Source organism: Podarcis pityusensis, assembly GCF_964106645.2.
Source record: "Podarcis pityusensis genome assembly, chromosome: 3".
Taxonomy (NCBI): domain Eukaryota; kingdom Metazoa; phylum Chordata; class Lepidosauria; order Squamata; family Lacertidae; genus Podarcis; species Podarcis pityusensis.
The window spans coordinates 64,198,354-64,221,078 of NC_138026.1; the positions used below are offsets into that span (position 1 = coordinate 64,198,354).

A 22,725-nucleotide genomic window follows, 5' to 3' on the forward strand; every position below is an offset into this window, starting at 1 on the left:
GGGAAGTCTTCCAACATGCACAGATATAAGGATGTTCCTCACCCAATGTCAAGCAGGCAACCAGAAGGGCTACAACAGAAGCAGCAGTAACCAGTAGGAAGCTCGCCTTTCCTGTGAGGGCTGCCATCTTTGTTCTCCAACCTCTGCTAATGTCTTTCCAAAGAGCAGGACTGGCAGTAGTGTAAGAGATTCAGTGGTACCCAGCACAAAGTTACAGTGAAAGGGAAAGCTGTATCTTTATCCTACTGTCTTTCATATAGCTGCAGGAGCAGAGACAGACTCTGCAAGAAGAAAATGGTTGGCAACTGTACTTTTATGCTTTGCTCACAGAACTGATGTTCAATAAATACTGTGATGGTTTCAGCAGTGTCTGTTCTTGTGAAGGTTAGGCCTACCTTTTTACTTGGGTCATCCGTCTTTGTGATTGAGCATAGAAACTGGAGCAGGGGGCATTGCGTTCACCACCACAACATCCATCATGGCTGCTTCACATCATTGATCTCACTTCTTTGAGCCCCAGTGAGGGTTCAAGGGAAGGTACCACCACCCCAGTGGCTTTCTGAATCCCTTTTTGGTTACAGCTGGTGTATTAAGCCAAGAAGAGGTGAAGTGATAGAAACCAAAACAAGAATGTATATCCCCTGGCCAATATACCCCACTTGTATATGCAAAAACTCAAGGTATTTAATATATATTTTTACATACACTGAACATGCAATTTCAACACAGTTGTCTCATAAAATAAATATCACAGCCAACAGTGGCTAATGGTTGTGTTTACTTTCTGTATCACATGAACCAACCTTATCTATGTGTCGTGATCTGGCAGGACAACAGGGAGAAGGAAGAGGATCCTGGGAAGGTGTGTTGCTTGGCCTGGGACACACCACGGCAAGCTGGGGATGGGGAAGGAGAGGTTGGTGTAGGAAGTACTCACAGGGTTATGGAGGACGTTGTGGGGATGGGAGTCAGTACACAGGAACCAGAGCAGCAGGACGCCGGAGTCAGAGGGGTTCCTGTCTCCACAAACATGGCAGGCTCTGAGGCGTAGGGAGCAATGGGTGGGGTGCTCCAGGAGGCTGAGGCAGGCAAGGGCCCACAGCCCAGCTCCCTAGCTGGCCAGGTGGAACTCGCTAGCTCTGGGAGGAGGTGTGTAATTCCTCAGCTGGAACAGGTGAGGGTCAGATGCCTCATCAAGCCCAGATGCTGCAGTCAGCATGCAAATTATAAAAGGGCAGCAGAGCTGAGGTCCTGGGTCTGCTTAAGTGCCCATGTTGATGGACCTTAGTTTGGATGGTCCAGGATTTCTGTGGGACTGCTTTGGTTTGGATTTTGGACTTGTGGCTTGACCCTGGACTGGGGACTTGACATACTGACTTGCCACCAGGTAGGACAAGGGTTCAGGACAGATGCCATATATAGAACATATAAATTGCATGATTCAGGTCAATGGTCCACACAGCCTAAGGTATATTGGCACATGCACTTTGACTAGCACCTCCTACTGTAAATGTCAAATATTCTATACCTCTGAATATTAAGTGCCCTACCTAGGCTTCCCATAGGCATCTGGTTGGCCACTGTGAGAACAGGATACTGGACTAGATGGGCCATTGCCCTTCTTCTGTTTTTAGGATCCATGTGCTATTGTAAGCCTCAAAATGCTGTAAAGGCCCATACAGAGAATACGTTGAACTGTAAATGGAACAAAAGTCAGGACTACCCGGGTTTGGTTCTTTTCAGTTTCTGAATCCTTGATCCAAGAAACCAGGTCTGTTTGTCTGCGTCTTTTTTGTCCTTAGACTTTCTCCTGCAAATATACTCTTAATATATACAGTCTTCTGTGTTCTCCACTTCAGTTGCTATCAGTTGCATAGGTAAAGATCAGAGGAAACTTCCTCATAGCAAACAAATGTTCTTGGCTGTCACACACAATTAATAGCACTGCTTGAGTTTTTCAATAAAAAAGATCTCTTCAGGGAATATTTTTTAAAGTGCTCTGTCCTGACCTGAATTTGCTCCCATTACAGTCAATAGAAGTTTTATATAAAATTTAAGAGAAAAAGCCAACTCCAGACCTCCTGCCAATCCCCCCTCCACCTTTCCATGACACATGGACACTTTAAATAGAAATAGTATCATCCATATAATATGGCTGAGGCTTGTAAAGTCAGGGGATCTTTAGTCTGCTACATTCTAAAAATGTGTCTATGTCATGCCCAGCTTTAACCTGGAGACCAGCTCCTCAGAGGATGAATTGGACCTCCCACTGACTGACTGAAGACTTGGGGGAGCAGGCATCTCCACCCCATTGCCAGCCCTGAACGTTCAGGGGGAACTTTGCAGGGTCCTTCCAGAGGTGCCATTTGTGTGGCTTCCAGTTAGAAGGTCAATGGATGAGCTCCTGGTGGAGTCCATGGGAAAGGTGGAGCCACCACTGCCAGCAATCTTCAAGGGCATGGATCCCCAAAGATTCAAGTTGTAAACCCATGACAAAGTGCACAACTGAGAGCCCAAAGTCACCATGTGGCTCAGTAGTAATAATAACTCCTTATGAGTAACAGTACTTCTCAAGAGGAAGGGCTTTCAAAACACCAGCAGTTGGTGTTAGAATAATAGAATTTGAAGCCTTTGGTTCGGGTCCTACTCTCCAGAGCCAGAGAAAACAAGCTTTCTCCATCTTCCATGTGACAGCTCTTTAGATATGTGAAGGTGGCTATCTTCTCTCTGTGCAACAAATGAAGACTCCTAAAGGGCAGAACACAAAAAGCATAGCTAAGCCACCTGTGAGCTCTGAACCAATGGAGGGCTGCTCTGAATTATATTCTTATTGCTGCAGTTGGAAAGAGAGAGAAAATGGTACCTTGCCCATCTGAACACTGGCGGTCTTGGTTCACTGCTTATTCTTTGTGCCCTAACAAGCTGACAGCACCATTGATTTCTGTCTCCTCTGTCTTTGGCAGTAACAAGCCCCCAGAGACGGTGAAATCCTTGCTTTCTTGGTTAACCTCTGCACCGCTTTCCTCCCTTTGCCTTTTTTCCAAATGCTTGCTGCTTTCCAGTATCTATTGACAAGGGAAAGTCAGCCTCTCTAAGTCAAGTATGTTTTTCTTGCTAGAAATACTCATTATGTAAATCACTGTTGCTTTTTTAGCTAGATAGTAAAGGAACGACAAAACAAAGTATACATCATCTTTATTATGCTTGGACCCTGTTGCCCCACAGGGATTGGTTTGGTTGTACAGACTTATTCACCTGGCTTGGATATTGATAGCATTTTAACAACGCAATTTGAGAGTGAAGTTTCTATGTGTTACTTTCCCCCCAAATAACCAATAATGGAAAGGCAGTGGTTTAAGATACTTATGTGATTTAAGTAGCCAAGATTTACAACGGGAGAAAGCAGCTGTACTATTTCAGTTTACTGTGTCTGTTAATTCAGTAAGCTTTCAGATGCCGCTGGTGTGAACCCTGGAATCACAATAGTAATAATAACCCATATATTTATTTATTTTGTCTAGGAAACTATGGGGAGAGTGGCATGGAAGCCTTCAAAGAGCTGGCTGCTCAAGAAGGTCTTTGTATTGCTCATTCGGACAAGATCTACAGCAACGCAGGTGAAAAGAGCTTTGAAAAGCTGCTTCAGAAGCTCCGTGACAGGTTGCCAAAGGCCAGAGTTGTGGTTTGTTTCTGTGAAGGCATGACCGTCAGGGGAATACTTATGGCTATGAAACGTCTGGGAGTGCTTGGGGAGCTCCTCTTGATTGGGAGGTAGGTTATTTCAGTCATGTTTACTGGTGTATTGGGATAAGAACATATCTGTCTGGAGACAAGTCACAGCAGCTGATTATTCTAAGCATGGGCATTTATTTACTTATTGCCTTTATATACTACTTTTCAGCCAGAACTCACAAAGTGATTTACATAAGGCTATTACAACACCATGTATTTAAAAATACAATAGAATGGATAGGAAAACTTGTTGGTTTAGAAAAAGCTGCTCCTGCCTACTCTCTCCTCCCCTCAGGGCAAGATGGACCTTCAGAGGCCTCTGTGGTGGCAGCTGAGGGAATGGGCCACTATGGAAACTGGATGGTGACACTTTTCCAAGCCTCTTTCTACTCCGCTTCGCTCAGGGCAAGATGGTCCTTCAGATTTAAGGGACAGTGAAGCTAGTTAAAAAATAAAGCAAACTATTGACATAAGTATTTCTCTTTACAAGTCTCAAAATGGTTTGAATTGTTTATTTAATTATCACTTAGGAAACTTACCTTCTGCCTTTCCCCTACAATAGAACTCTAATAGTTTAGATTCACAAGTACTCACTGGAATATAAATTGAGGGATGTGGTCCCTCCAGATGTTGTTGGATTCCAGTTCAGCTTGGACTCCAACCAGCTTGGCCAATGTTCAGGGATGGTCGGAGTTGTAGGGTGGTTAACTGACCAAAAGGAGGAGAAACACCCCAATCTAACAAACATGGCTTGAGCTTTAACTTGCAGCGGGGCATAATAATTATTTTATGGCAATCCAGAATATTAGTTTCCCACTCTGCTCTTGTTCTGCACATCTCACTGCCCCATACCAGATGTATCCAATTACTTAATTTTAAATGCCTTGTTACATTTCATATATCACTTTTATGAAGGCTTCTCAACTGGTGCTTTACAGCAAAGGCTCTGCAGAGTAGCATACCCTGGCCCCAAATTAATATGTTGGCGTATTTTGCCCACAGGAACAGTTTTTTAATTACATATTTGCAAAGTATTACTTTGACTAAGGACCAAAATAAATATTTCATGGCAGAGATTGTGATAAGTTTTCAAGACTCTTTGAGAGGATACTTAATTTGATCAGAGCGGCAGTGCTGGAGGATGAGTGTTTAACTCTTTCCCCGATATGATTCCTAATCTGAATTCCCTTCTTCCACTCTGCTAACATGCCCACTGGGAGGAGGATATTGGCCACATTTACACCACAGATTTAAAGCACTATGATGTCACTGTAAACAGTCATGGCTTCCCCTAAAGAATTCTGGGAGTTGTAATCTGTTAAGGACAATTGTTAGAAGGCCCCTATTCCCCTGAGTGATTTAACAATCAAACCCTCTTCACAGAGTGAATACACCTAACCCTCAGGAGCAGATTTTGGGAGCAAACAGGAGACTACAGGGAGGAAGAGAGATAGGGGAAGTCCTGTTGCAAGCGTGGACTTCTGGTCATCCTGTGTTGGTTACAGCCCGTTTTAAATAAAGTTGCAGGGATCATGTTATACTTTACATTGTTGTATAAAAATGTCAAAGTTGTATTTTAAGCATCAACAACAACACAGCACCAGGGGTTGCTAACATTTTCTCCTGGCGTTTGCTGCCAGATTTCACAAAGTAAAAACCAGGCCAAAAATGTGTCCTTGTTTGGAGAACCAAGTGGCAGTTGCAGCCATGTCACAAAGTCACCCTCCCCCCGCAGTCCTTTGAATGCAGGTAATAATCCTTACATCTTCAGGTTGTCACGGATATCACTGTGTCTGCATTCAGTTGCTGCATCCCAACATATGCTCTAGTGTTACTTACAGAGGAGCTGTCATGGTCTTCAGTAGAGGTCATGTGTGTAGTGTCAGAGGTGCTCTTGTAGATATCACTGCATGCAATAATTGTGACCAGGTCTTCAGACTTTACAGATTCTATTCCTCATACAGTTTAATTGATGTGTGGCAATTTTCATGTTAGTCAAATCAACAACTGTAGAAAGTATTGAGTAGCATAGGGTTGCCATATTTCAATAAGTAAAATTCCTGACATCTGCAGTGATTTTAAGCTTTTTTGAGCTGTTTCTGTTGCTTTTTCAATTGCCATACATCCAGGTTTTTCCTGACTTTTACTGATGCAGCAAAAATTCCCCCTAAAGCCATTTTTACACCCAAAAACCAGGACATGTTAGGAATTCTTCTGACATATGGCAAGCCTACATTTAATCAAGAAAGTTTCAAATACATAAGGTGAGATCACATCTCTTTGTGGAAGAGAAGTTCTGTGTTTTTGCGTTTCTGGATAAGTTAATGCCAAGAAGGGCTTTCAGTTGCATACATACAAGGCTGCTACTAGTCTTGCTTCAGGCCCAACATGAAATTGAGACAGCTTTGGTAGTATTTTTGGATGATTCCTTGTGGTGATAGACACAGGTGACACAGTTACACTGATAATGATTAAAAAGTGTTGTGACTCTGACAACTTGCCCCAACAGGAGACAGTAAAACTTGTTAAATTGCCTTCATTCATGTCTTCCTATCAGATTTTAAATAGCTGTGATAGGTAGCTGTTCCTCCTCCTGTTGCCTGAGGGATTAAATCCTGTCACTGCTTCAGTCATTTGTCTCTTATGGCCCTAGATGAGGTTTCATTGTAGTGAAGTGTTGTGGACTGAGCTGTCAAAAAAAAAGAGACTGATCATGACTGGAAGCTCTGAAGATTTTGTTTCAGTTGGCAAAGACACTATTTGATACCAAAATGTATGAAGACGTGTGGGTGAAGAGCAGCCTCAAAACAAGGTTCATCTCTGGACAAACTTGTTCCCACAGCTTTGTCTGTTAATAAGTCATCCATTTTGTATTTGAAAGTCACATACCTTGAGGGCAATTGCACCCCCCCCCCCAATCTCTTATGCCTTCATTTTATTAAAGCAAAACATTCTCATGAAATTAAAAGGTGCACAAAACTGTAATAAAGAATAGAGCTAAATAGATAAAAATTAGTGGATATTTGCTCCAGTGCACCCCTTCATCCACATGGCATTTGCTGCTTCAGTTACTTAAACCAGTGTCTCTTCTGACGTTATAATAGCTACACAGATTGTCAGTTATGATTATTTTAACAATATCAGTTCACTCCATAATATCAGTTCTCTGTGTGTTCTAAGGGACCCCTCACTTTTATTATTTGTTTTTATATTAGATGTGCTGTGCTGAGTTAGAATGTCAATTTCCTCCCTTAACACGGATTTAGGATCTTGCCCTAACTTTATGCAAAGCAAGCATAAATTAAACCTATTTCACACCTTCTAAAATTTCCTTAATTTAACTCTTTTCCAGAAACCACCCCAAGACTGGGCTAGATGAGAGTAAATGAGTTGGGTGTGTCTCCTGGATGTAGTTCACCTGACTCCAAAGATTTTAAGTTCCAGCTTTCTCTTTCCCCTTGATTTAAAATTCCCTCTGATGCTAGGAAGGGAGAAACTAAAAGAATCCTTCTAAATATTTTCCTTCTTCTGGACCAGCAGACTTTCTCCTGTGGATAACATTTCCCTTTAAAGCGTATCTCTGTGCGCCCAGGTCACTTGTATTATAGATTCCCAGGCCAAGCCACATGCTCAAGCTACTCTACCTTGTTTTGTTTTTCCTGAACAGCAGGCAATGAAAAATGTAACAGAGCAGCTTATCTATTCTTCACCACGTTGCATTATGTATGGAGGTTGAGCATGACAATCTGCCTCATAAATTCAGTCAGATCATTGGTCCATCTAGCACCGTACCACCTGTGGCAGCAGCTCTCCATAGCTTGGGAGCAGAGGTCTTTTCTAGATGCTTGAGATTCCTTTTAACTGGAAATGTCAGGAGTTGAATCTGAGGCTTTCTGAGGTCAAAGAATAGGCAGTACTACTGAGTTCTAGACGCTCCTTAAAGGTTAAATATTTAACACTTTCATTTATATGGCTGTAAGAATTATACTCTTGATCTCTGAGTAATTAAAAAAGAAACATGATAATGTATATTCTGTTTCTGATCTGGATGTAAGCTTATTGGAATAAAACCCCAACCAGGTTAGTATTAGGAATAAGACCCTCATAGCAATAAGACCCTTGGAGTCTCGTAAGGCTGATAAAAGTATGCAAAACACTGTTGTTGCTGGCAGGGGAAGCTCATTTTCACTATAAGATAACCCTTTCCATATGTTTGATTTAAATAATAAGATAACGTGGGGAGTGTATGCCATATAAGAGCTGTGTTGTTTGGGGTGGGGGTTGTTTCTTTAAAAACCCTTCTGGTAAGCTATGTTGCACTCTGCACACTGTAAAATGAACTCTGGAAGCTCAGAGTAAGTAGGGTGAATGTGAAATATTTTTGCAATGAATAAAGTTTCACTGTTGAATACTTTGAGGAACTGCAATGAAAACAAAGGGATGGCTATGGAAACAGATCTAGTAAAAAAAGGTAAAGGTAATTTTTTGGGGGAGTCATTGCCTCTCTCTTGCATTCAACCAAGGGATGGTTGCATTTTTTAATGGTTTTTGTATGTATTTTTCATTGCTGCATGTGAAATGCCATTTATTAGTGCTTCAAAGAAACACGAACTGAAAAATATAGACAGTCATTTTTTTCAGGTTTTACATCTATAATTATCCTATCTATGCAGAGTCATTATAACAATGGAGAATATAATGAATAGCATAATGTCAATAGTGCTGCTCTAATTGAGATCAGCTAAAGATCTGGTCTAAGGATTTAGGATCTTCCCATCAAAAGACATTCAGATACAAATCTACTGATGCAAATTTGATTTAAATATGCTAATTTGCAGATCCATTATCTGATACATCCAGTGAAAATTTACTCCCTGACTACATTGGGCCTGATCCAAAGTCTTGTTTGTGCAATGATCTTCTATCAAGTTCTCCAGTGGAACAGGCTCCATGACCAGGAATTGCTCTGTTTTTTAATTGCCTCTTCATTCCTGTTCTCCTAACATACAGAAGGAGAGAGGACAGCAGATGCAATAACTTGGAGTCACTGAATTATGGTTGTTACATGGAAGTAGGTCCTATTGATTTTAACACAACTAATCTAATAGGGTATTGTAGAATAATTTCTACTGACACTGGATATTGGACTGTGTTGAGAGTATCCATCTACATTGTACAACCAATTTAGTCACATTTTCTTTGGAGCAAAGGGCTGTGCTGTGGTCACGCACCTAGCCAGCACTTTACAGAAAGGAGTGCGAGCTTTGCCGCAATGGTCCCCCCTATCCTTTGTGCTCTGGGTGCAGAAGGTAATTAGTAATGCATTAATGAAGAGAGAGGTTTCCTAGCTCTAAACCTCCTCTTAATCTCCTTTATGTGACATGCACACTTTTGGCGGTAATATCCCTGTGTAATGTGGGATCACTCTGCTGTATTTTGACAAAATGAAACAAAGAGACGATGGTTTCATGTGGGATTTCAGCAGCGGTTTATCACCATACTTTTTTTTAAGTCATGAAAATATTAGCACAAGTGTGCTTGTGTAGAAAATTACCATATTAGTAGGTGGCTGACTCTGCATGCAACAGTTAATATGTTAAATGAATGCTGCAAGGCTGGGGAATATAGCTCAAGGAAATATGTCTCTATGAAAGCCGCGTCATATAAAAAGAGATGAGCTCTTTATGGCTTCAATACATTTGCATCTGATTTTGCCAAGTCAAAGAACCAAGGGGAACATCCATCAGGTTTTTTCTTTTTTCTTTTTGCTGATCAGTAAAAAAACCAAACAAATCATATTTATGCCTCTCCTATATAGACTTTTAAAATTGTATAAAATATGGGGTTATATTTTTCTGAAGCTTACAGTAAAGAAAGATATTCTTTGTGATAGTGGGATCCACTGCCTGGAGAGTGCAGAGTTTAGTAGGCTTCCCAATCTGTAGCTTGGCAAGCCAAGAGCAGCTTCCCTACCACATGTGATTGGCAGCCCACAAACCTCATGTTTCTCTCTGCCACTCTGGGACTTCAAAATGGCAGCAGCGTAATATTGAGCAGTTAGCAGTCCACAATACATGGCTGATGGACTGCACTTGGCTTGATAGATTTCAGGTTAAGATGTCCTGCTACAATTCCTGCAAAACACAGACTTGCATGGCCTATACTGGCTTTATTTATTTCCTTACCATTTTCTCAAGGAGATGGGACATGGGAAGGAGTCCCAATTTGCCCATCAGCATCTTCCTCTTCCTTGTACTGTAAGCATGAAAGGAGATCCAGCATCTCACGTGTTTCTGTAATTTTGCTGTGGTTTGTGTATGGGTATTATAGTTGCAGCATATTATCTGAGATGCAGTAACTGAGCCATCTTTTGCTTAAGTGAGCCTTTTCCAAATCGGGGCTGTCCTGGTATACAATTCCCATCCTCTTTGACCACTGGGTTAAAGGGTGTATGGGGAGAAAGGGGTTGCAATTGCTGAATTCCTTCTGTGTCTTGATTGCAAAGGTAACGATTTCCAAAGAAGATGCAGGATCTAATAGAGTTAGCTCAGTACATCCAATTCATCTTGGCTCTCTTGCATTGAAGAGTCCCATTTATGAACCACTGTCAGCCTCCCTGATCAGTTCAGTACTACAAACCAGCTGAATAGTTTCAGTACTATGACATCTTAAGAGGCTGACGTACAAAAGGGTTCAGTAACTTCCATATAAGCTTTGTGGTCTGATCTCTGTGTCAGACCTGCCCACCCACCCCACAAAGAACTGTCAAAAAAGCATAATGGAGTATATTAAAGGATAAAGATATTATTCTGCCTCACATTGGCACCCCCCAAAAAAACAATCGCAAACAAACAAACCTTGAGAAAATAAGTGGGAAAAGAGTCTGCCCTTAAAGCAAATGCCCCCCACTTGCAAAAAAAAAACAAAAGAAAAAACCAAGGCTTGCTTTTAAAACATTTAATTCTAGTTTTGAATGTACCATGGAAACATAAGAAGGCAGATAATCATATTGTCACTGACTTTCTTGGAGGTGTAGAGGACACAGGGAAGAAAGCAGATTAGAGATGTAGTAAAAGCATCACTTCCTTTCTCTCTCTTTCACGCCCATGAATGCATATAAAAGTGCATCCTAGGAAAAATAAAACTTATGAAGAAATATTACTATGTTGGTCTGGATCTCCTCCATAAGACTTACTTTTTGGCAGAGGATGCCAAAGGTACACTATGTTCCTGAATGTCTAATATCTGAATGTCTACTCTGAATCTTAATGCATGTATTTCACATAACTTTTGCATAATAAAAGCTAAGCAATGGTTTTCTTCATCTGTGGCCCAAGGTGTCCTAAGTGGGGCCATGTGTTGTCAACCATGAAAATGAAAGAACAGTTCAGGCTTTTTCCAAGGCCACAGTGACAAGCACAGATTTCAACTTTGGTGCCTTCTGTGGGATGCATGAGGTGGAGTACAAACCTTACTAACCTAGAGCCCTACAGATGTTTAGGACTATAACTTCCATCAACCCCAGCCACCATGGGATTATGGGAAATGTTGTCCAGAACACCTAGAAAGCACCAGGCAAAGGAAAGCTGGGATATGCATTGAGTTCTGGAGACATTTATCCTTCAAGACACTACTGATCAGACTGCAGGTGTTTATCTTACACATGATAACAGATCTGAATTAAAATTAAAGTGCTGGTCAAAACAAAACAGGTACAGTACAGCGAATTGAATTATGGTAGGTTGTGTCATTGCATTGATGGATACAAATATTTTACCTGTTGAGAATACAAAGAAATATAACAAACAGATAAGAACCATCTTTTTGAAGATGTAATCTCCTACTCTTTCACTAACCTTCTGTGTCATAAAACAACAAAGAGTCTTATGGTTCCTTTAAAACTAAAGTACCCTATGTGTGATGCGTTTCACAGAGAGGTCCATAATATGCATGTGTACTCTTTAATATACACGCAACATATACTTTTTTTTTAGACTGCAAATACCTCTAAGGACACTAACCCATGAAAGATCCATAAGCTTCCCAAAAGTGTTCCTGTTTAGCATCCAGTGAATTTAAAACGGAACACCTTTAGTACAAAAATAAACGTGTTGGGCTGAATGAATATCAAATGAATTCTACTCATCAGTACAATTACAGTGAATATAAAATGAACTCAAAATGTGCTTGGAGGGTTCAAAGTGAATTCACAAGAAACTTGCCACCTCCAATTGCAATATCTCTGGTAAGAAAAATGCTATGAATAGGAATATTTGAGGTCCTTTAACCTCACAGAATAATACCTGTGTGGTCAAAAGTAATTGAAACAGTTTATGGACCCAGTCAGTGTACACTGAAGCAACCTCCCACTGGAGGGGAAAACACAGGGCAGACCATCCAAATTTGTCCACCATCCCTGTGGGATGGGGTGAAATTGCGCAATGGCAGCCTGTCCACAGAAATCCATTTACTCCACCAGGACAAAAGGCCAAGTTGATGAAATGCCCTACTGGACAGATTATGAGACTCCATGGTTATCATGGAGGCCATAAAGTCCTAAACTGGAATGCTAACCATCAGCATGGATGTCAATAGCCCCCAGAACTTTTTTCCCCTATGGTCCTCCAACTGCAACAGAGACCAACTCTGCCAGTTTGACCAGAGAAGCTGCTGGGCATCAGGAGTAACCCTAGTTACTCCTGCACAAGACCAGGTGCAGGCCGTCACCAAGGAGTTTTCTGGAGATAGAGATAGAAATTTTATGGACCTCAGCAACTCCTCCCCGCCCCCACCCCCCAAGTCTCTGAAGCCTGTGCTGATGCTGCACTGAGTATCCAAGTGTGGTGCAGGTGGGTCAGATCAACTGCCCCCACCTCAGCTACCCAGGACTTGGTAACACATGCCAGATCAGCACCCTTATCCTGTACCAATTTGGTGTTAAATAACAGCATGCACAGTAGACAAGTGACTAGGAATCAGGTTAGGGGAGGGGAGGAAGCAAGGTGCAAGGTGTAAATAGCTTTGTCATCATCTTCCATGGTGACTTTCCTCTCCCTATGGCCATGTCTCCCCTTATCCATGATCACAAAGGCTGGGGAGAGCAGCAGGAGAGACGTACTGCACCTATGTCAGGATTGTACTGCAGCTAATTTGGTGAAAGGTCTTGTTGTTTCAGCCACATACGTGCTGTTTCAGTCACATACGGTGGTGTAGAAAGGTGTGTGGTGTGTGCTGGCTGCTCTGGGTGTCATCACTGAGGGGGGTGACTGTGGGGCATGGCCTGCAACGTGCCTGAGCCAGACATCTCTCCTGGGGAGTTACGTGGTGGCTCTGGCACCTGCAGGCTATGCGCTGCCCAAAACAGCAATGTGGGGCTTGCGGACTCTGTGGAGGTTCCGCCCAACATGCTCTGCCCAGGCCAGGGGCTTGCCCCGCCCCCAGGTGCAGGGCATTTGCGCTGCCCTGGGCGCCCAAGCAGCTAGTTATGCTGCTGGTCACATGGATCCTAAAGCACTGGGTCTACCTCACCAAACCTAACCGAGTAGATAATTTAAAATCCCAATATTTATAGGGCCACTCACATGGTATTAGTGATCCACAAGGAAGAAAAGGAGTGCTAAGTGGGGGATATCACTGAAAGCTCATCATTCTTCAGGGTATTGTTGTTGTTCTTTTTGTATCAAAACTAATCTATAAAACAATGAAGGGGGATTACACCAAAGTGTGGTTATATTCTGTAAAATATTTCTGAGCATGGTGGTAATGACCTACTTGTTTTGAAAACCATGACAGGATCTCCTGTCTGCCTGTATATAAAAACTGGAGGTGAAAGGTTTTTGGCTTTGTTTTTAAAATGTTAAAGCTCTGTGTAATTACTGGCCCTGCAATGAGACTGTTTACCTTTTTTTTTTTAATCAAAGGGACACACAGATGTTGAAGACCTGTTATTCATAGTAAAGAACCACGTCCAGGGTAATCAAATGCTTCATTAATCCTAGAATCCAAAGGGATTCAATTGCTTTTGTATAAGAGATTTGCACATGAAAGGTTTCCCCTCTTTAAAAAGCCAAAATCCCTACACAGATATTTGATTTTTGGAGACCACTCTACTACCTTAGTGTGTCCACATTAAGTTGTCCCTAGTTGCACACCTTTGGCAGCAATCCAGTGTTGGAATGGTTTGTTTTTAAAGGATAAAAAAGGATAATTCTGGGACAAATGGGGAATGTGCAGAACTAGAGTGAGAGAGGATGCTTATTTAGCACCTAGACACACATACACATATTTGATTTACAGCTGACTTAGGATAGCCACATGCAAATCACCAAAAGAAAGGAAATGAACATATTTGCACCAAGATGTTTGACAGAACTTGCATTTCATAAGAGAAGCTCTGCTAGATAAGACTCAAGGCCTATGTAGCTTAGCATCCCCCTTTCCCCAGTGGCAATCCAAAAATGCCTCAGGGAAGTCCATAGGCAGGACCTAAGGGCAATAGTCCTCTCAGTCTGTTGTTTCCCAGTGACTTTTACTCAGAGGCATGTTGCCTCTGATCCTGGTGGTAGTATAAAGCAGCAGTGACTAATAGCCATTTGAATTTTGACAGGGGTGGAGGCAGAAAGGATGGGGAGACTGGCCCACTAGCTTTGCCCAGGGACTATGGGTGCCTGGGGCTGTGCACGCTGCATGCATGCTTGTGTCTGATGTCAGCATGCCCATGGCATGCACAAAAAATTGTGGGTGTCCAGCCTATGTAGGGAGGTAACAAACCATTGATGATGATGAGGAATAAGGGGGGGGCATGGGAAGAATGTGAATATATTAAGCTACACCTGCTTAGACTTCATTTGGGTTGGGTTCTGTCATTCAAGGCCAAGCATCTGCGTAAATATTTTACAGGATGAGGCACCTCTGCAGTTATTTTTGTCACCAACACTTATCAACAGCACACATGGAATCTTTTATACGATTATCAATCAGTGTGTCATCTTCTGAGCAGGCAATGTTTACAGACTACCATCTCAGCTGTGATGAAAGCTCGGAGGATGCTGACTACCTTGATTTATTATTTCATTTACTTTCTCCCATCCCCCCAAATAAATCATGGAAATGTCTATCATACTTCCTGAATGAAAGACAATATGCTACCTAAAGAAAGGGAGAACTCATTTCAGAAATTGACAAGAGTTGTCAGCTGCTCATCAGTGATTCCGCAATCAACATTTATAGGGAAGAGAGGGTGCAGTCTCAAGGACTGGAAATCAAGCTTGTTTGGGTAGCACCAGCTGTCTTTAGAAATGCTTCTCAATATAAACTGATGGGCTAGCGTACACTATCCATTTAACACTGCTTTTCAAAAGTACACAGTGCTATTTGCCATAAAATAAGCATTCACAGAACACCTTTACCTTTGTCTATCTTTATGTTTCAACCTCTAAAGTCTAAGTCTTACCATTATCCTTGAATAATTGTCTGAACCTATTTAGCAGGCTGTGCCGAATGCTTGTGTTTGTTATACATAAATGTGGGCTCGGAATGCAAATTCAACATCTGGTTTCTGGGGTAGAATTTGGGTGTTCTTAGTATTTCATTTTGTAGCGCTCTTACATGTAGAGAAAGGTTTGGGAAAAGCCAGGTGGTATCTTCTGAAGAGTCAGAAAGAGATATTTCATGTGCGTGCTTTTATTTGTTTTCTGGTTCTAATGCTGTTCTAATACCCTGAGCTTGTCCATGCATCCACTTGTGCTATGCCTAGAAAGCACAGGTCCAAGCAGTTTTTCACTTGCCCACTTCTTCCCAATGGAAGAGCAGAACAATAGATTCTTCCCAAAGCAATAGATCAGAACAAATAGCAATTGGGGTGGGGTGGGGGGGACTGAATTGCTCTTTGCTCTGACTGAGCACTAAAGAGCAGTTTTCCCCAGGGGAAAGGAGTGGGACAAGAGGAGTGAGCCCCTGTTGTTAATCCTTAGCATCTGGCTGTCCAAGTTATCCTTTCCCTGAATGGCAAACTGCACAATCCGAGAAGGTGCACCACATGATCCAATATACCTTAGAGGACAATTCAAGAGTCCTACCTCAACCTATTTTGCAACATTGCAAAAGAAACTCTATGGTGGCTCCTTTCCATTTCCATACTGCCTGAAAAACACAGCAGCTCCTGAGATACATAAGTACAAAAAGACAGAGGATTAACAAGTATAGGGAGGTGTCCAAAATTTTCAATGCCTTAGGATACCATCAGGGTTGGGGTTGTGCTATTTTTCTCTGTTCTTTTCCCAACAACATGCTATGGTTGGAACATTGAACATTGAATTAGGGTTGCCATATCTTGAACAGTAAAATAGAGGACAGCCTGAGCCACTGCCAGCCCGAGCCAGAGAAGGGGGGGCTGTTGCCATGCCCGCATGCCTTTTCCCTCAGCTTGGGCTGGCAGCGGCGGCGGCGTGCAGAACAGCCCAAGCCCCCCCCCCCCAAAAAAAACCAGACATTTCCTTTAAAATGCAGAAATCCGCCCAGATGGGCATGTTGGCCCCCCAAAAGAGGACATGTCTGGGTTTTCCTGGATGTATGGCAACCCTCTATAAGTGCAGTCAGCTGAAATTCTGCAGACACCTTTTCTAGGAAATGATCTTGGCTCCAGGGGTTTGGGATTTGGATGTTCTCAGCAGTAGCTCTGTATTGTATTACAATGCAACTTTAAAAATTGTTTGGTTGTTTTTTGAAATACAAATGCACTAATTCTTACCAGGGTGGGTTATTGCAATGTGCTCTACTTGGTTCTACCTTTGAAGAGTCATTAGAAAACCTCAGTTGGACCAGAATGTGGTTGCAAGGATGTTAGTGGGTGCTTGCCCACCATGTGCCTGTACTGGTTAGGAACACAGAAAGCTGCCTTATACTGAGTGTGGTCATTGTGCATCTAGTACAGGATTGTCTACACTGAGCGGTGGTGGTTTTCCAGTGTTCATATTTGTATTGTTTATTACTAGCGTGCCTATTTTGTTGTTGGAGTGATTTCAAAAAGTCATCACATTCTTTCTTCCCTCTCTCAAAAAAAGAAAACTCATTTAACACTTATCAAGTTTGCTTGGATGAGTTCTGGCTCTGGGAGGAATAACCAGAAAGATTTACTCTTGAATGGAGGGAGACAGTGACACTGATGATAGGCTTTCTCTGATGTAAACATCAGCCTTTGTTTCTTAGAGCATGAGGGTGCTATTTCCTGGTTTTATTAGTCAGGAGCTCATTTCTCTAAAGGGGTGGGAATTCCAAGCTATTTTGATTGCTTTTGGTATCCTAGTTAAAAAACAGCCAGTTTCCTAAGTCTAAGAGTAATCTGCTTTCTCCATGTTGTGGACCCTCAACTTAATATAGCAGTTCTAGTTGTTTTTGAGATACATTTCCACGCATGCTCTGACTCAGGGATGGAAAACCTGTTGGACTACAGATGTTGCTGGACTCCATCTCCTATCATCCCTGCTCTTAGCCATGCTGGCTAAGGGTTAATGGGAGCTGGAGTCCAACAACATCTGAAGGACACCAGGTTGCCTACCTAACTGAAGTAGCTAGGAACATAGGCAAGTCACCTAGGCCATTCTTTTGTTTCAGCTATTTAACTGCTGGGCAGCGGTATGATGCATATGGTCATCTTAAAGACCACATAATCAGTCCTGGGTCTCAAACATTGTTTAGCTGCTGTGTAAAGAATTAAGAAAATATGAGGAGATTTTCAAGATTCTAGCAGTGGGGCTTTAGGAAAATACTTGATCTGAAATGTGATTATTATTATTATTATTTACAGAAAAACACATTTCATTTTTAAACCACAATTGTTAGGTGTGTGCTAAGAATCCAGTGTGTGCATGCAACAAATGCCTATTTTCATGCATTTGTGTCTTGCAGGTTTAACTGAGAGAGAGCAAGAATCCATATCACAGGTTGATCCATTTACTTGTAGTGGCAAACCTGGACTTGCTTCTGTATAATGTGTGAAGTGGCTCCGAGGGGGCTAATAAGTAAAATCCAGAAATACTAGTTGATAGAACTGTGGACTTATAACATCAGCTTCAACCAACCAGTAGCATTTTTAGTATTATGTTTATCCTGTTTATCTGGCTTTTCTTTTCTTCTCCTTTGTCTCCAGCCAGAAGACTGCAAAGTCTAGTCTATAATTTTGGGGTATTTTGGGGAAGGAAACAACTTGCGATGCACTCAGATAATTATTGGCTGACATAAGCCACTAGCTGGCTGCATCAGAATGGGGTGGGCTGGGGGATGAAAAGGTGCTCTTCAACACATTGAGATTGTGTATACAAGGTTCTTACTGGGTGCTAATTGCATGCAGTTACAAGATTTGTTTTTCTTAAGTGTTACCAAGCCAATGTCAAAATGATAAAAGGCAGGCAATTCTCCAGCATTGTGTATGTGCTAATTTATAAAGTAGATTAGCGCTTCTTTTCCATTTTCCTCTCTTGCTTGGGAATACAAGCAAGAAAAAAAAAATCCCAGATATGCAGATACCAATTAAAATGTTCTAAAAATGAAGACGGTGTCAGTGCCTAGAGCAGAGAGTTTCAGACTATCGCTATTTCTTAACACGTGCAAGATTGCTCTACATAGCCAGTTTATGCTGAATGCACTGCAGTGTCATGAAGGATAGAGTGTTGTGTAAAGCATATTTTTTTTGCAGTAAGAATTGTATTGTTGATTATAAGCAATGCTACTCTTATGAAATATTTCACAGGAAATTTTGGCCTAGGGAAAAAGGGAATAGTGCACAGAAATGGGACGCTGTTCCTAATTTGGCTCCCAGTGAGAAATGCATCTTGTAGATATTTAGGCCAAGTTAGTGTGGACCTCATTAGCAACAGTGGTGTGACCAAGAGTCACCCACATTTATAGCTTGAACTAGGATTAAGACACTGGCCAGTTAGCTAGTCAAATATTGCCAGATATTCCCTGAAGAACATCCTTCTGTGATTAGTAGCTTATTTTTAAAATGGCATCACTGCAAGGGCAGCAGTGAGGTCCCTTTGCTTTCCAAGCCTACGGGAATCGGGTACTGAAAACATGACAAGACCAAACTAGATAATGCTTGGAAACGTATGGTTGCATTTTACATATTGGTGCCAGGAACCAATCATTCATATGAGGATCATGTACTGCTTTCGCAATGTAAATCACTTTGGATGGGATTCACCTAATGAATCCCATCAGCAAAAGCCCAGCACTAGGGCAACATGGCTTCCCCATTCTCTACCCATGCCCCCTAAAATTGGCTCAGGCGGGTCAGGGGCAACCACAGAACAGCACACACGGGAGGTCTGGCAAGCTGATATGCTTGCCTGGTGCAGGTGGAACATTTGTAGCAACACGACATTGTCCACCCATTGTCTCGAAGTTGTTCATCTTTGGAGAGAAGCTGCCACTGGTGTCAATAGCATCATCTTTCCTGTGGGAAACTAGTCACTTTGGGGATGTATGTTTTAATGTGTGTTTCATTGCATGTCATAGTCCTGTTGCTGATAGTCTCCCCAGACTTTTGCAGCTGCATTGTTCCTTTTTAGAACCAAAACAACATTTAGAAACTTGTTTTGTCTTTAGTTGCTCTGTGAGGTTTATTTGTTTAATTTCACTTTTAGAATGCAAAACTGTTTGGGCTATCCCTCGGGTTCCAGGAGAGAACTCAAGAAATACAGTCTTTGGAATTTCATTATCATGCATTTATGTTTGCATAACTTAGCCATAAATAATTGATTGCAGAGATTTAGATTGTAATGTCATTGTTTCATAACAGCAGCTAATTAACACACGTTTTAACTTAAGCTTCTCCCTTCGTCGCAGTTCTAATAATGGCCTGAATACTGTAAGTGGCCATTTTTGGACATCAGATCAACTTGTCAGTGGACCATGTATTTTTATGGTTGGTCAAACAAACTGTAGATTCAATAAAAGCTGATGCCTGTGTTCATCAAGGCCATTTGAAATCGTTACATGTATCTATCCACTCTCTGTGGATCTGCTCTTGACATGTACCCAGTTGTGATAGTGTATACACACACAACACACACACACAAAGAGAGACAGAGAGCACCACAGACAGAAGTTTCAAGCCTGACCAATATGGCTTTGTGAACTTTATAATGTAGCTTTACAAAGGTGCTCCTGTGCTGAAGCCATTTTTATCATTCGTGTGCCCCTCAAATCCTTTCAAGATCACAGGTAAGCAATCTTTTATTTCCTTCATCCAAAATGTAGTGTTCTTACATGCTTTAGGATATGGACCAGTCTTAAACAAAAGCCAGCCGCATGGGAAGAACAAATGCTGAATCCAGAAAAAGCAACCCAAAGAAGTGCTCCTGCACTTGGCATAGATCTCAGGAAGATACAGCTTCATCACCATGGAGTCAAAACATTTAGCGTTTGAGTTCAGTTCAGGTTCACCTGAAAAGGAAGTTCTTCTGGTTTGCTGTGTCTTTGTTGTTCAGGTCAGGGATCTTTCTAAAGGGCACAGGGCACAGGCCTGTGACACAAATTTGCATATGCTAATGTATACGTATGCATGCCTCTAGGAAATTAATATGTTGGGTGACTGGGGTCTCAACAGCAGTGTGTCCAGCCACCCTATAAATAAAGAAAAACAAACAAAACATTTGATAAGGGGTAGGATATCCAAAGGTAAAGGTAAAGGTACCCCTGACCATTAGGCATAGCTGTCAAGTGTCCCTTATTCCAGCGCCATGTCCCGCTGCTGTCCCTTATTGATGGATGTCCCTTAAATGATGTCCCTTAAATGTCCCTTAAATGATGTCCGTTAAATTTCAAAGGAAGCAGCTCCTCTCCCTTCCTCCCTGCCGGCCAGGGAGGAAGGAGGCTCCAACTGTGTTGCTTGGCTGTGTTGCTCACCCAATAAGAAGTCTAAGAACGACTGGGAGGTGGAACTTGCATGCCTTGTGTGTGGCTAGTTAATGCAAGCTGAGGGGTTTTTTGAATGCTGGACGCCATTTTGTTGCACGTGCTGCTGCAAACTTTGCAGTGCAAAGCTAGGCCGGGGAGCCATCTTAAGTTGAGGCTGCATAGGCCTTGTGGTGCATGTGATTCAGATTCTATTCAGTTGAACCTCTGGTTACAAAGTTGGTTGGACAGTGTTCTCGAAGCTACCAGCATGAGTTTGACCAGACTGCAGGAGGACAGGAAGACTGGAGTGCCTGGAACAGGTGAGGCTGCAGGTCCCTTATTTTCAAGGCTGCTGGTCCCTTATTTTCAAATCTGCAAGTTGACAGCTATGCCATTAGGTCCAGTCATGGTTAGGTCCAGTCACGGACGACTCTGAGGTTGCGTGCTCATCTCACTCTATAGGCTGAGGGAGCCAGCATTTGTCCGCAGATAGCTTCCAAGTCTTGTGGCCAGGATGACTAAGCGGCTTCTGGCGAACCAGAGCAGCGCATGGAAACGTCATTTACCTGCCCACTGGAGCGGTACCTATTTATCTTCTACTTGCACTTGACGTGCTTTTGAACTGCTAAGTGGGCAGGAGCTGGGACTGAACAATGGGAGCTAACCCCGTCATGGGGATTCAAACTGCTGACCTTCCGATTGGCAAGCTCTAGGCTCTGTGGTTTAGACCACAGTCCCACCCGCGTCCCTAGGATAGCCATAGTCTAATGCAAAAGATCTAGGGTATGGGTCACCCCAGCAACACCCCCTGGTTCAAGTTCAGTTTGACTGTCTGCTCTGCACCGAACCAAATAGCTGATTAGGCTAGGATTCTTCCAAACAGTTTTGTACAGTGGTACCGCAGGTCAAGTATTTAATTCGTTCCGGAGATCCGTTCTTAACCTGAAACTGTTCTTAACCTGAAGCACCACTTTAGCTAATGGGGCCTCCTGCTGTCGCCGCACCACCAGAGCACAATTTCTGTTCTCATCCTGAAGCAAAGTTCTTAACCTGAAGCACTATTTCTGGGTTAGCGGAGTCTGTAACCTGAAGTGTATGTAACCTGAAGCGTATGTAACCCGAGGTACCACTGTAATAGCATGGGAAACATTTGGGCTCTTTCATCAATACCCTTAATTCCAGGGGTTTTTATACAGTAAGACCACAGCTTATGCACATTAAACTCATGGGCATTCATATTTATGTGCTTGGCAAAAATATTTTAAAAATTAAACAGGGGGTGGGCATCTGGGAAACAAGATTTTGCCAATTCCACCTGCCATTAAACCCAATGATTCAATGGGATTGTGACCATACACAATCTTAGCTTTAGGTATGATTCCCAGAATGTAACTCCCATGTAAGTTGCGGGCTTTCTGTACCACTGGAATTGGTCCAAACTGACAAAGTGATCCATGGTATCTAAAGGTCATCAGGTTAGCAACAGCTGGGATAAGGCATAGTGTGGATATAGCATTCTCAACATCTTAACCATGGTTACAACATCACAAGGGGACAGCAAGATCATGCATACAATCGCCCAGTCTCTCATTAGAATCCTTCTGCCTTGCTTTAACTGTGGTTTTGTGTTATACTGGCATTAACAACAGTTAACCACAAATGTGGTTCCCTATTAACCACAGAAGCAGCCACAAATATTGGTTTTAGACAGCACCCTGGTTAAGGCTGCCAAAAGAAAGTGGAGGCATGATAGGAGAGAAGGGTACACACCTTTAGCTCCTAATTTTCTCCAGTGTAATCTCCTTTTAAAAGTGCTGCTTGTTTGTTGTTAACTGCTGCTGGTTTTGTTACTTTGTTTTGCACTCAGATTGCATTTTGTCCTCTTTTTAAGTTACACTTTTCTATCATTTTTGTAGAAAGCTGGCACGCACTTTAAGAATGAATAAAAATAGGAAATGTATTTTCCCTTCAGTCTGACAGCAGATCATCATAGAAGGGGGGCCCTTAGGTGATTGATGGCACCGTCCCAGACTAGGGAGCCCCATCAAGCTGGACTTATACCAATTTCATATAACACAACAACAATGGCATGTA

General features: G+C 42.2%; 1 protein-coding gene across 3 annotated transcripts in view; it reads left to right on the top strand.

Annotated features, from left to right (window-relative positions):
- The window catches only part of GRM1 (glutamate metabotropic receptor 1), a 183,595-nt gene that overhangs the window by 60,566 nt on the left and 100,304 nt on the right, over positions 1–22,725 (top strand). For all 3 annotated transcript variants that reach the window (XM_080998551.1, XM_080998552.1, XM_080998553.1), the window contains one exon: positions 3,522–3,771. In XM_080998551.1, coding sequence (XP_080854677.1) covers positions 3,522–3,771 — 250 coding nt within the window. The remainder of the gene's footprint in view (positions 1–3,521; positions 3,772–22,725) is intronic.